A 14,104-nucleotide genomic window follows, 5' to 3' on the forward strand; every position below is an offset into this window, starting at 1 on the left:
CACCCCTCCCCCCCCCCTTTTTTCGGACATCTCTGGATCTGCCCTTGTTATTTAAACATATCTCCAGGGTATGTTATCTAAATTCATCCCTTTCCCCCAGTGTATATTTTCTGGATCACTCCCCTGGCCCTACTGAACATATTATCTAGATCCCTTCATTGTACCAGTAGATGTTATCCAGAATGACCAAAACTTAACAGGTGCTGACCAGGGTTCATTCAGGTCATGGCTAGGGTTCATTTGGGTCAATCCCTGGTGAGCACAAAGGTCATATCCTGTAAATAGTTTTAGCGCTCATTTGGCTTGGTAAATTTAATTTTTATTAGTTCCTATGCATGTAATGCAATAGGAACTCTTGTATTCACTTTTGTGTGTGCGTGTGTATTCTGTTCCAACAGTGTAAGTTACACCAGTGATATTGTAGCGCTTGTTATGAGGCTGACATCGAACATATGAACGGGGTAACCTGATAAAAACCAAGCGCTTCAACCCGCAAGCTAACACAACAAATGACCGGATTGTCAAGGCTCTCATCCGATAGAACTCTAGAATTCTACTAGGCCTAAATGTCAACAAAAGCATCCTTAAATTTACCTTTTTTAGTTGTTTTTAACTTCATAGTTGTCAAAATTAATCCAAATAAAACATTACAGGATAAATTTATATTATTACCGTTCGTTGTAAACTTAAATATATAAATTTTCATGTCTTATTTTGGGAAATGCGCAAAATACTGTGGTAGTTTGTTCGCTGTATTCAAAGATACGGCTAAACGAGATACGGTGAATGCCGGTGAGATACTGTACTTACATGATTCTGAACTTACAGCTAAAACGGTAGCCTTATTTTTAGCCACTGGAATTCACACACTAACTCACTAACTTGTAAAAAATGTTAATCTTCTCAGCTTTTGTCTACACATTGGACTTCATCAGCAGACATTCCCAAGGAATGTTATTTATTCTGTGTCACTATAAATCCCCTTCTTTTGTTTCCAGAAAATGTTCTGTATCTTGTTCTTAGTGTATTTAAGCAAAGATCTTATAATAACAAGATAGCGTTCTCCGCGGCTTGCGCGCAACAAAAAAAAAGCGTCCAATTCATGCAGTAAACAATAGGAAGTAACTGAGAGAGGGAGTCCTAGTTGTTACTATGGAAGTTGTTCCAGAATTTGCACGGAGATCACAGATGTAAAAGTTCAAAAGTAATTGTAATTGCAAGAGGGCATCCTGAACTACGTTATTACAGAATTTGCACGCAGAAATCGCGGAGCACGCTATCTTGTTATTATAAGATCTTTGATTTAAGTCATTCCCTGTCCTCAGACAAGTCATCTAAATGTGTACCAAAAGAGTATTTTATCTTAATTCAACCCTTTGCTTTCAAGGTATGTTACCTAATCACTATCTATATTCCTGTTCTGACCCAAAATTTTGTTTTTATAAATTTTTACATGGTTCTCTTTTATTTTTTGTTGAATGTACTGTAGAACAGAGAAATTGTTCATGAATTACAACCTGCAATAAATAAAGCAGAAGCAACCATGAAAGACATGTTAATGGCAAAGAAGGTAAGCGTAAAGTTTTGTAATAGCACCCCATATACAAACAAGCCATAGCATTCTAGTTCACACACACTTGCTGTAAAATCTATATACACACTTGACTATATCACATCAATAAGCATCTGTTAGAGCAAATTTGTGGGTAATGTTCATAAAGAAAACTTAGAGTAAGGACTTCGAGAGATGACTGCTCTTGATAAAGAGGTCATTGATTTCACCTTGGTGACAGCTATATGAATCTGCTGTAGAGTAAATGAAGGTACTGGTTGCTGTATTTATTATTAATAATTATACTTAGACATAGACATCACTTTTTCATTTTTGGTCTTAGACAATTTGTGAGGCAATGCCTGAAGTAAAATTTGAAGTAGCAAAGGTGGTGGGTGAAGTGAGGACACACTTTTCAAGACTTCATGCAATCTTACAGGCAAGGTATGCTAAGTTTATCCATTTTTACTATTATTTGATTTTGCTATATGGTATGAATAGATGCTACCGTATTTTCACATAGTTATCACCTGGTAGTAGTCTATGATTGTGATTTAAATGACTTCAGCATAGCACAGTCGGCTAACCTAGTGGAACACTGTGTGTGCACTGAACTATAAAGATCCCTGGATCAATTCCATTGTCCTCCTAGGTTCCTGCTTAAAGACTAAAATGTGGCGAAGACAAAGCCAAACCAGTCACTCGTCGCAAAAATTGATTTTGAGTTATTAATACAGGGTTAAATAGTAAAATAAGAGCTATAAAACGGTAAAAAAATCATTCAAATCCGACATTTCCTTATGAAGTTACAAGCATTTAAGCATACAGCTGTTTAAAGAACAGTATATGAGAAATCAGCCTTCAAAGTTTATGATTTCATGCATTTCTCATGCAGAAACTATCATAAAATCATTAAAAAGTGTTGTTTTAACATTGAAATTTGGAAAAATTACAGCACAGCATGATGTATAGATATATAAACCTTAGTTTAGCAAAATAAAATAAATTTTTTAAATTTTACATTCTAGCATGTTTTTGCTATTTTCTCTGAAACAAATTTGCGACGAGTGACTGGTTTGGCTTGTCTTTGCCACAAATACTCTTTACACTTATTGGAAAAATTACTGAGGTATTGTCGCGCCTCGCACCATTGTCAACCGCTGTGTAAGCATCATAAATTTAATGAAATTGTCGCAGTGATATTTATAAACTTTGTGTAGGCTTCAGTTCACTTATTTTAATAACAGTGCTTATCACAAATGATTGGAGTGTGTCAAGTCAAACAACAACATGTATGCAACTGCCATATGTTGTACATAATAGGCCTCTCTTATTTGACATTAGTAATATTAAATAAGTGAGTCGGTTTTATGGTCCCGATAATGCAAAGCCCAAGACATGTTTTCTCTAATTTGGAGACGTGCTAATTCCAGAAAGGCGCTTATTTGATCATTTGTGGTATATCATACATCTGAAACCTTGCAGTGATGAATTTAGTCTTTTGCAAAATGAAACCATGTAAACATAAACCAATAAGTATGATTAATTTAGGTTAAAGGAAGGTGATATATATGTGGTGATGATTGCTAACATTTCTGTCTCTCAAGAAACTTGTTGTAGTACCAACCATCTTTTTAAATTCTAGAGAAATGGCATTGATTGACAATTTAGATGCTTATCTGGAAACGCAAATTGACACAGTCACTTACGTACAGAGAACGCTGGAGACGAACATAAGTTGTGCACTTGGTGCTATCACAGGTAATATATTTAATCATCCCAAAGGTTTTGCAAATTATAGAGTCAAACCTCCAATGCTGTTTGCTTTAGCGGTCTTCTATAAAAGACACATAACAAGGTCACCATTGATAAGGTGCCATACGGATGGCTGAGCAGTTAAGGCAATGCTGGCCTATGGTTCTGGAAGTGGAAAAAGTCTTCTTGGATAAGGACTCTAAACTGTGCACAATTAGCTTATCTTAAAGAACCCATTACTGTATATCCTTCGAGGTGTGTAGGTGGTTACTCCGGTGTACTAGTCCATGCAACCCCTGTTGTAGACAGACGACAGACGAGGGTAGCTGGCACCGGTTTACAAGCTTTTTATTCAATCTTGTGTTTGTACCGTCTTTTGGAGCCACTATCTTGGCTGCAGTCTCTGAGCACCAGTTCGCTCCAGTTTCTTGCAATATTTGCTATATAAATATTTTTATTTATTATTATTATTATTTACCTGGTAGCTCAAAAAGAACCTTAGGAAAGAAGAAAATTACTGTATGAGCTAATCCATGCCTCAATCATTTTGAGGCTCTGGTTTAAAGCACTATATAAATCCCACTATTATTATTCATTATTATTAAAAACTGTTGAATGTGGAACTTACCTTGTATTAACATATTACTTCCTAACTTACTAATTCAGAGGCCCGGAAAGCTACCAGCACTAACAAAGTCATAAACACCACACAACTTCTTGCACTCTTGGACGCAACAACTGACCTACCATCCCTGATAGTGCCTCCTGGTGCAAACCATCAACTGCAATTCAAGCTAGACCTAGAAGACCTACCAGATATGATCGCAAACTATGGTTCAATAGAGGGCTTTGATACTGACAGGTAAGATAGCCTTTTTTTAGATACCTCTGCAAAGTAGGTAATGTATCCACTTCTGTTTGTTGTCTGTCTGCCTGCCCCACAAAAACTAAAGAATGGATCAAAGGACAAAGTTAAGGCCACAGAAATTTAATTTTAGATCCCAATTTTAATTGGGATCTACGTTTGCAGACCTGGCAACCGCCCCTATTTAATCGAGATACTCCTGATTTCCGATGTTAAAAACGACAAACAATCGGGACGTTCCTATTTTTAGAATTTTCTAGCCATTTTTTTTTTCGAAAAAAAGTACGAAAATTGACTAAAAATGCCGATAATCGGCAAAAAAAACGATCGTTTTTTTCCTCTTGAGCACCGGGAACAAGATGTAAAGGGCGCCATCAACATTACAAGTGTGTTTTTTTCTGCACGTAAGTTGTGTAGTGATTGGCTTACTTATCTAGAGACCTTGCAATAGGCTAAATTTACAGTACCTGCAGACTCGTTTCCCTCACATGTACTATGAAGACAAATAATAGGTTATGACCTAGGCTTCAATTGGCAGGTGTTTTAAGCCTAGCCTACTAGACTGATTAGGCCTAGCCTACTAGACTGACTAGTCTGGTTAAGCCTATACCTAGGATTTGTCTTAGGCCTAGTCCTGGCTGGGCAAAAAGGACCAAGGCCTATTAAAATAAATATTGTACAAACATATCTTTTATGTAAAATTTTGTTTCTGTTATGGCCTTTTTCTGTCAAAGATTTGGCTTTCGTCATGTGTCATTCGTCTAAAAATGCAAATGGCGTTATGAGATCAGCGAAACAAGCAACATACTGACCCATGCCCTTTATGGTGAAGTCTGTAAGCCTACTGATTAAAATGTAACTTAAATATCTGTTGATTGTGAGGTAAATAAACAGTACATTTGAAATTAAGTAACTCTTTTTTTAATTTAAAGCAACTGTACAGGAATTAGGATATTATATAATTACCATCTTACAAATTGTTTGGGGTGGGGGCGTGGCACCAACGAATAGCGTCCCTATTTTTGATATTCGAATGTTGGCAGGTACAGTATGTGTTTGTCTAATTTTCTAGGCTTATGGTTGATAATAGCCAGTAGTTTTCATGATTATCGATCAAGTGCTTCCACAAAACTGCTCCGAGAGTCGACAGGTACTGTAGCATGTAGCGATTTTATGAAAACCAGCTTTTACAGCAAATTCAATATTTTTCTACAAATTGCAGGTACAAATTAAAAGCACTGACTGAGATCTCAGAAGATGTGACTCGATATCAGTCGCTTAGCAACGAGAACCAACTCTTGATTGACAGAATGGTCGTGGAAATGCAAAACTCTTGTAAAGAACCCGACAGCCAATCAGGTGACATTTTGTGTTGGTTGCGATATCGTAGTGTATATTAGTACTAAATTGTAAAATCTTTTTATGAATGCAATTTTTGAATTGTTAATTGGAAACTAATTTTACAAGCATTCATCGTTGTTTTGGTACTACTGTATATTTTAGATGTTATTTTTATATTTGACATAATCTGTATTACATACAACATAGAAATTTGTTCGAAAGAGCTATAAACCAACCTGGCAGTAAGCCAAAACGGCATAAAACGTTTGCCGTAACCATACCATTAATTTGTTTGTACACTCGTTTTGGTTCGTGGAGCTTTGTTATTACTTGCTGTTTTGGTTTATTACTGTTTTTCGTTTATTGCGGTTTTGGTTATCACTGTCCTGGTTAAGGCATTAAGCGCTATATAAGAACGACATATTATTATTATTATTATTATTATTATTATTAATGCTATGTTTTTCTCAAAAGCTGTGATTCATATACTTTGGCATGCATTTATTTCTGATGTATTTACATGTTCCTTTCTTTCTTTTTATGTATTCTTAGTCAATGGTGAAAATAAAAATTCTGAGCCTAGCAGTCCAATTGATACAAACCAGAGTAAGGCAACAAGTCCAGAATCTAAAAACAGAAAGCCATACAGACAAAGGACCTACTTACCAAGAGGTAGGTAGATAGGCTGCAATGAATTGGTGTTTAAGATGTTTACCATTAAACTGTGGATTCAAATCCTTTCAGGTGCAGGAATTTGCTTCCAGAGTAAAAAGTACTACACTCCCAAATCCTCAAAAACTGATTTAGAGTTTATAGATTATAATTTTATGTTAATTATTGAAAATTTCTTTGGCTGGAATGTTTGACCACCTATATTTATAAATATAATTTATTTCGATATTGATTTTGTTGAAGGTCCATTTAATTTAAAAAACTTTATTGTGCAAAAAATACTTCTAAAATAATGAAAATTATACTTGGATGTATTGTCAGCTATTTTGTGAATGTACAAATGATGTGAATATATAGGTAGACACACATGCAGATAGACACATAATAGGAAGACAGACAGATAGAGACAGACTAATTGTAATAATTTTTGTTTTAATCTTCTGGCATAAACATTAGAAAAATTGTAATAGATTTCAAAATTATTCTCTTTTTGTAGAACCCCCAGGTGAGAAAGTGATAGTAACTCATATTCGTAGTCCATGGGACTTCATGGTTCAACGACTTGGTGACCAAGGCAAGGTGAATAACATGATGGGATATCTACAGAAGTTCTGCAGGGCTCCCACAGAAAAAGAATTGACTGCAGATGCTCTGAGCATAGGTAGGTTTCAGTTCATATTATGATTTAATTTATATTATATTTAATTGATTGTTTAATAAGATTAACTGAGTTTTTAACTACCATTATTTTTTCTGAGATTTTCAGTTTTTCACAGCAGCAGGTGCGTTAATGGCCAAAAATAAAATTTTATTTTTATTTGAGATTTTCAATGTTGGAGGGCAGTGGGTTTGCGAAACAGGGTATAAAAAATGTCTTGCCTTATTTCAAATAAAATTTTATTTTTGGCAAGTAGTGTTATTTATGTTCAAGCAGATATTATTATATTATCCCATAATTGAATTAGACTAAAAAATATCAATTTCAGTTGTCTTGTACGTTGTAAATTATGGAATGATTGTCATTTTTTTTTGTTACTAGGAACTATGGTTTGCTGTCAGTACAGCTTTGATAAGAAATGGTACCGTGCCATCATCATGTCGTCGCCCAAGAGTGTCGGTGAAGAGGACGATGAAGTGGAATCGAAAGATGATACCTGTAGTGAGATCAGTGAATCTACTAGCATGAGAAGTGTCGCATCTAACAAAGGCAGAGATGGATATGTAGAAGTCGTGTATATTGATTATGGCAACACAGAGTGGGCTCCAGTGACAAGGTTTTCTATTTATGTTTGTCCAGTTTTGGTTCAAAGAATCTGATATGAATGTAGCAGCATTGGTATATAGGTCTTCCTCCAATTAAAGACCACGTTTGCCACCAGGGTGTCTGCGGTCGCTAATTAGAATAATAATGACAAGATATTCGGAGATTTCAAACCCTTGCCATGTTGCGCCACATCTATGTACTGAGAAAATAGTGGCCTGTGGTCGCTCCGCTTGAGTGGGCTCACCCTAGCCAAATGAGGCCTAGTGTAGTCATGCATAGAAGTAGTCCACTTACTAGAAGTTGACACACCGCTTACTCTGGCCTGTGGTTAATACGCTCTAGTCGGCGCTACCTAGCCAAATGAGGTCAAACAATCCGCTCGAGTTGGCTATCTGTAATTACAGCTGAAAGATATATATATATATATATATAACATTATAAAATCTCCATCTTACTGCCAGGAGGATCGAGATACATGTAACATTGTCAATGTGTAAATTGCCCCAGTAGTTTTTGAGTTATGCCCTTAGAAGGACACACACACCCCACACACAGACGCACACATGCACAGATGCGCAATATTGCCATACACTTCAACTCTCCTTTGGAGAGGTAAGGGTGATAATAGACATTTGTTAATACAACAAAACAGGAAAGTGATCTGTAATTTGGAAGTAGTTTTTAATTAGAGGTAGACCTGTAGTTGCAAATCAGTCACTAGATGAAAATTATTATGCAAAGATTAGGATAATGCATCAAAAAATTGCCAGTCAAGAACAAACGAAAACTAAGACAATGACTTATTTCATTCTCTAATTAGATATTTAGTAACTTGCTTAAATTCTTCTTTTAGCATCCGCAAAATGTGCACAAAGTACAAGAAAATGCCGGAGTTGGCGCTGCGTTGCTCTTTGAAGGATATTGTGCCAGCTAACAATGTAGGAACTGGTTTTGTATCTAAATCATAGAAAAACTGAGTAATTTCAGTTTGTGACTTTTTGAAAGTTCCTTTAAGGAGTTGTTGTTTTATTTATTTATTCTTTCTTTATACTGTAGGCATTTTCAGTACTATTGCACTAATTTTCAAAGTGGTACAGTTCAAACCTAACAAGAATATATACGATATATAGAATTGATTAACAATTATAAAATATATACACATATATATTTCATTTTTTCATAGAAATAAATTTGTTTAGTGATATTATTTTGGAATGGATGTACAGTATTGAAATATTTTGAAAGTTAATTTTTAATTCATTAGGTAGTTTATTCCACATTTTTGTTGACCAGTAATGTTTGTCCATTTGTGGACCAGAACATTCCTATAACTGCATTGCGTTGTCAGTATGTTATATATGTGGCCTGTAACCTGCTTGCCTTCCAATTCATGTGTTTCATTTTATGATGGAATTCTTATTTATCCATTAGTTTTTATTAATGTTATTTTTCCAGAAACCTCATTGGTCAAGAGTAGCAGTGCATGCATTTGCAGAAATGACCAGCAACAAACCTTTGCACATGACCGTAAGTAGATTTGATATCAAAAGTGTATTTTTTTCACCATATACAGTATGTAGAAGGTGACCCTTGCAGCGTATCCAAGAAGGTTGACTGATATTCAGGGGCCCTCTTTAAATATATGAAATAATGTAATACTGTTATCAGTGAAGTCTCTATATGAGGCTTAGGGAGGGGAGTTGTTTTTAGTCATCAGAAAAAGTCCTGCTGTCACAAGAATTGAACCCAAGACCCTGGGATTAGAAGGCAAGCATCTTAACCACTAAGCAATTCAACACCCTTAGGGCGAGTCGAGTGGCCGAGCGGTAAGGCAGGGTGCCACTAGCTACAGCCTTGACATTGGCGCTAGTTCAAGCCGCTCCTTGCCCATGCTTTAGTTGGTAGAACCAAGTCTTCTCGGATAAGGACTTAAAATAGAGGTCCAATGTATACATCTGGCTTGTGTGCACTTAAAGAACCCATTGCATCTTTCGGATGAGTAGGGGGTTACCCCAATGTTATGGTTCATTTCATTCTCTGTCGTGGAATGATGTGAACATGTATCTACCATGAAGCACCTACTGTATTTACGGCTGCTAGGTAGTCATGGACCACGCCCATACGCAATTCAGCACAATGCTGCTGCAAGTTATGGGTTATTCTCCTACCTTTACCTTTACCTTCCTCTCTGACATCATTGTGCTGCCTCAAATTGTGTTTGTAACACCATTCAGTCTTTTACCTCATTTAATGTATGGAGATTACCTGATTCTAGATTATTGTATAATATATTAATAAAAAACTTAATTTAGTTTCTTAAATCAGAAATAGTATCTATACAATTTTTTAAACATGAATTATACATCCAATCAAATTCATATTAGAAATAGGTTAATATATTCAACAATTATTTTTATCATATTTTTTAAACCCTATTGAAAAATGATTTCCATTGATCTTCATTGACCTATTGATTTAAATTGATCTTTATTAATGTATATTGATCTTTATAAATAAAAATTAATAATAAAATAAATAAATATTGTTGTGCATATTCATCAAGATTGATATGAATATTCATTTTTATAAATTGATCCTCATTAGTCTTAATTGATCCTAAATAATCTGTACCTTGTTTGATCTGTATTTTTATCTTTGTTGATAGCAATAATTGATTTGAATGATCATCTGTTTAATCTTAATTGATCTAGATTGACCATGACTGACAGTAAAGATTTTTTGCAGGCACACAATGAAACGAAAATGCAGTACCACCACAAAAATAGGGGGTGCTGTATTAGAATTGAATAAGAGTTTGAAATTTGAACAGGCATTCTTTACACAGTGCGCGTTAATACATACGACTTTTACGTATGTATCATCTAATTTTAAGGATGCCCTGTAATTCGTGGTGGCACTTTTTGAATAGGATTCTATTTCACAGAAACACCGACAGTCAACCACCACTTGTCCTATTTACTGACAGTAAAATTCTATTTGTACTACCTCAGATTGTTGGCAATGAGGGCAGCCTTCCGTATGTCGATCTCCATGAAGTTCTGATTGACGATGTTGAATCAGAGGCGCCTGCTTCATTGAGAGATGCTCTTGTTTTCTTGGAGCTGGCATGCTTCATATCAGAAGAGTCAATCTGTAGAGGTACTACTGTGTTAATATTACTATTATTAATTTTTATTATTTGTGAATAAATTAATTTGGACCGCAAGTATGGTATGGTTTAGAAAAATTGGATGATCCCAAAGAAACTAAACCATGAATTATATTTCTTTTGCAGACACAGTAAAGAAAACATCAACAGTTGAATACTTCAAGCCATATCTACCAAATAAAAACGATTATATTGATGTGATGGTCAGTCATATTAATAGTCCACACAACTTCTATGTCCAAGAGGTGAGAATCATTGCTCTGAAGCCTGTTAGCATTTTAAAAAGGTTATGGTGCAGCAGTGGTAAGGGGGTCAGAGCACATGTTCCCTGGTTAGAAAACTAGTCATGCCGATCTTAATGTGTGTGCTTGGGTATCTGTGCTTTTCAGGTCTAAATGTCTCATAAGGCAAAAATAGTCTTACACTTTTTCTTATATATTCTGTCGTTATCCAAAATTTTTGCATCGTTCAATTGTCAGGTGTCCGTCGCCTAGTAAAATTAGAATGCCTAGTAATATTTTTATTTTTCACTCCAGTCTCCATGTTATTGACATGTCCGATCATCGTAGATTAAAAATGTGATAATGGTAACGCTCCCTTAGAATGCAATACAAATTCATTTGAATCTCAATTTTGTGTCGATAGAATGTATAAAACAAACTTTTAAGAAAATTAGCTTGAAAAATATGCAAGCTTCAGGCATTTTTGTCTGGAAATACTGTCTCATTTTGCTTCTATATTCTATAATATCCTCAGAACTTGACTATAATTAATTTTTCCCTTAATGTTTCTTCTTTTTGTGTCCTATAGATTGTACTTGGCGACCAATATCTACAGACCATGATGGACGAGCTACAAAAACATTACAGTAGCTCTGACAATAGTTGGCATGTACTATGTCCACACATGGGAATGGTCTGTGTAGCCAAATATGCTGATGATGACTTTTGGTACAGATCTCAAGTAGTTGGTAATGTATTTGAGTAATTAATTGTATTTCAAAAGATAATAAAACAAAGTTATTCTAAATAATTAAACCATAGCAGTGTATTTTATTTTAAATTCAATACTGTCTTATTACATTACCCCCTTAAAGTTTGAATTTGCATGTTGCAATCGCATATATAATAGTGTTTTAATATCTGTTGTTTTAAAGAAGCAGTTACATCATCATTTTTTGGCTCTCAATTAAGTAATAATCCTTGTATACCTCTGTTTAATGATTTTTCTACCATTTTATTGTTAGAACATGCCTTCACTTATGTCTATTTACACAAATTTAGAACGGGCCATGATACAGATAGCTCCAACCATTTTTTTTACAGGTTTACCTGGAGATGGTATGGTAGATGTGATGTATGTAGATTTTGGAAATGTCAGCAGGGTGCATGTTAAAGATCTTCGAATGATGGCAGCAAACTTTCTTAAATTACCCATACAGGTAATAAGATAATTCTAAATGTAAATTTTAGAATATTATAAAATACATACTGCTTAAAGTAGTATAATTTTATAATTGAATAGGCTTACCCCATTTAAGTTATACCTGATACACGAAAGACATATCCTGTATTTATTTGAATAAATGCCCTACTTTGAATAAACACCCCCTCGAATAGATGCCAAGTCTATGTAGTACAGAGAACGTTGGATGGATACACAAGTGTGAATCCGTTCTTGCGTCACACAGTCGCGCAATTCAAAAGCTCCTTAAAAATAGCAAGACTCCTGCTAAATGTTACATGGCTTTCCAAGATATTCCTACCAAAATAATCGTCTTCACATATTTTGTTTTTGTTTTTTTCCTAGGCTCTAGCTTGCTCTATGGTTGATGTTGCTGCAGTAGGTGGTAGCTGGAGTGAAGAATCTGCTACAAGACTTGGTGAGCTGTCTACCACACCATTAGTCATAGCAGTTCAAGGTAATTATCTCCTCTCGTTGGTTGAGAAATTCTCTCTCTTAATTCATAAAGGTGCAAATAGTTTTGAGTATAGATGATGGGTTCTCATGACACCTGGTTAAAATTACAATTTAATATCTTGAGAAATTCATATTTTAAAGTCAGGTCGGAAACAGTGACATTTTATTACTTGACTGAATTATAATCATTGACTGTCTATCTGACACCTGTTATCCACATTTAACATTTTGGTTTTATTGCTCTAACATTGTGGTTTTATTGCTCTCATATTTTGTAACTGTTCGCTATGTATGTAGTCATTTTACAACCATTGTAACTTGGTTGTGTTGTCTTAATGATTTAAGCTCTTTGTTTTATCCTGTAATTAGATAGTGCAGGTGAAATTAGCTGAAATAGTACTTTATACATAGATATGTGTTGGTTGGCCTTTTCTGTATTGTTTATTTTTCTGCCCCTCAACAGGCGTAAAAAATGACATCGTTTCTGTTCTACTGTATTCCCCACATCAGAAGGATGATGCCTGCCTGAATGCTGTACTGGTTGCTGAAGGATTGGCTAAAAGCACCGGACCAGGGTAAGGCTTCTATAGTTACGTTCACCAGACATAGCTCACACCATGGTGTGAATTAACGCCAAGCTATCGTATAATTCAAACTGAATGCTTATCAGTGAACATCTAAACATAAAATGGGTCGCGTTGGATGAAGTGTCACATCAAATGGCACAAACCTGTAAGCTAGCTGGCTTGAAACATTTGATGCGAGTACAGTTTCACACATTGTACTTACTACCTCAACCAGGTAGTTCAGGTGTGAACATTTTCATGCCACCATAATTGTGTCAGTCAAAAGCGTGAATTTTTAACCAGTATTTCTCTGCTTCAGTGAGCACTAAAACGCCTGTTTATGCCAGTGTTAATTTATCTGTGTATGACTGAGGTGTGTTTAGCTGTACTTGGTTCAGTTGGTATATATATTTCATGTACTCAATCTTCGTATAGTACAAGTATATGCGTTTTTTACTCATGTATCAAATAAAAGTTTTCCCCAAGGAGCAAAGATTGGATTCTGTTGATCTTTGCAAACTTGAATCTTTTCATACAACAGTTCCGTCAATGCAGCCGTCTTCAAGAAGTACCAGAAGAAGGCCAGTAACCAGGAGAAGATGGATGACCGTACCACTGCAGTCCCTGAGCCCTTAGACATTATATACAGTAAGTCGGAAGCTGAAGCCATGAAGAAGAAAGCATCAGAGGCCAAGAAAAAGCTTCCATATGTTGGTGTGAGGATCAGCCATGTGGTGTCACCATCATGTTTATATGTGCAGTTAAAAACAGCAGGCAAAGATGGATTGGAAAGGTATTGCTATTTTTGGAATACTTACCTGGATAAACTGACAATTTGCCAGTTGTCCTGAATTACAGTAGACCACCCCTCAAAAGATAATGAAAGTTTTTGTCCCAGCACAATATGCCACTCTAACTTACTCTCCTTTCACCAATATATAAAATCTATGGTATCATTTTGGTATTTATTTCCTAAAATAGCCATCAATATGTTATTATC

At 35.4% G+C, this 14,104-nt stretch overlaps 1 protein-coding gene across 1 annotated transcript in view; it reads left to right on the plus strand.

The window, feature by feature from the left end:
- Window positions 1-14,104, plus strand: part of LOC117108935 (RING finger protein 17-like) — a gene marked incomplete in the record, with an annotated part of 110,795 nt that overhangs the window by 5,175 nt on the left and 91,516 nt on the right. Inside the window, 17 exon segments of the mRNA XM_033251119.1 lie at window positions 1,490-1,570; window positions 1,896-1,996; window positions 3,198-3,313; window positions 3,974-4,169; window positions 5,395-5,531; window positions 6,066-6,185; window positions 6,682-6,846; window positions 7,225-7,459; window positions 8,303-8,387; window positions 8,905-8,976; window positions 10,461-10,608; window positions 10,745-10,863; window positions 11,429-11,588; window positions 11,944-12,059; window positions 12,428-12,539; window positions 13,002-13,113; window positions 13,646-13,897. Of these exon segments, the coding sequence (XP_033107010.1) occupies window positions 1,490-1,570; window positions 1,896-1,996; window positions 3,198-3,313; window positions 3,974-4,169; window positions 5,395-5,531; window positions 6,066-6,185; window positions 6,682-6,846; window positions 7,225-7,459; window positions 8,303-8,387; window positions 8,905-8,976; window positions 10,461-10,608; window positions 10,745-10,863; window positions 11,429-11,588; window positions 11,944-12,059; window positions 12,428-12,539; window positions 13,002-13,113; window positions 13,646-13,897 (2,327 nt within the window).

The sequence above is a fragment of the Anneissia japonica genome, unplaced genomic scaffold (assembly GCF_011630105.1).
Source record: "Anneissia japonica isolate Jap-2015-1 unplaced genomic scaffold, ASM1163010v1 scaffold987_len1640505_cov201, whole genome shotgun sequence".
Lineage (NCBI taxonomy): Eukaryota > Metazoa > Echinodermata > Crinoidea > Comatulida > Comatulidae > Anneissia > Anneissia japonica.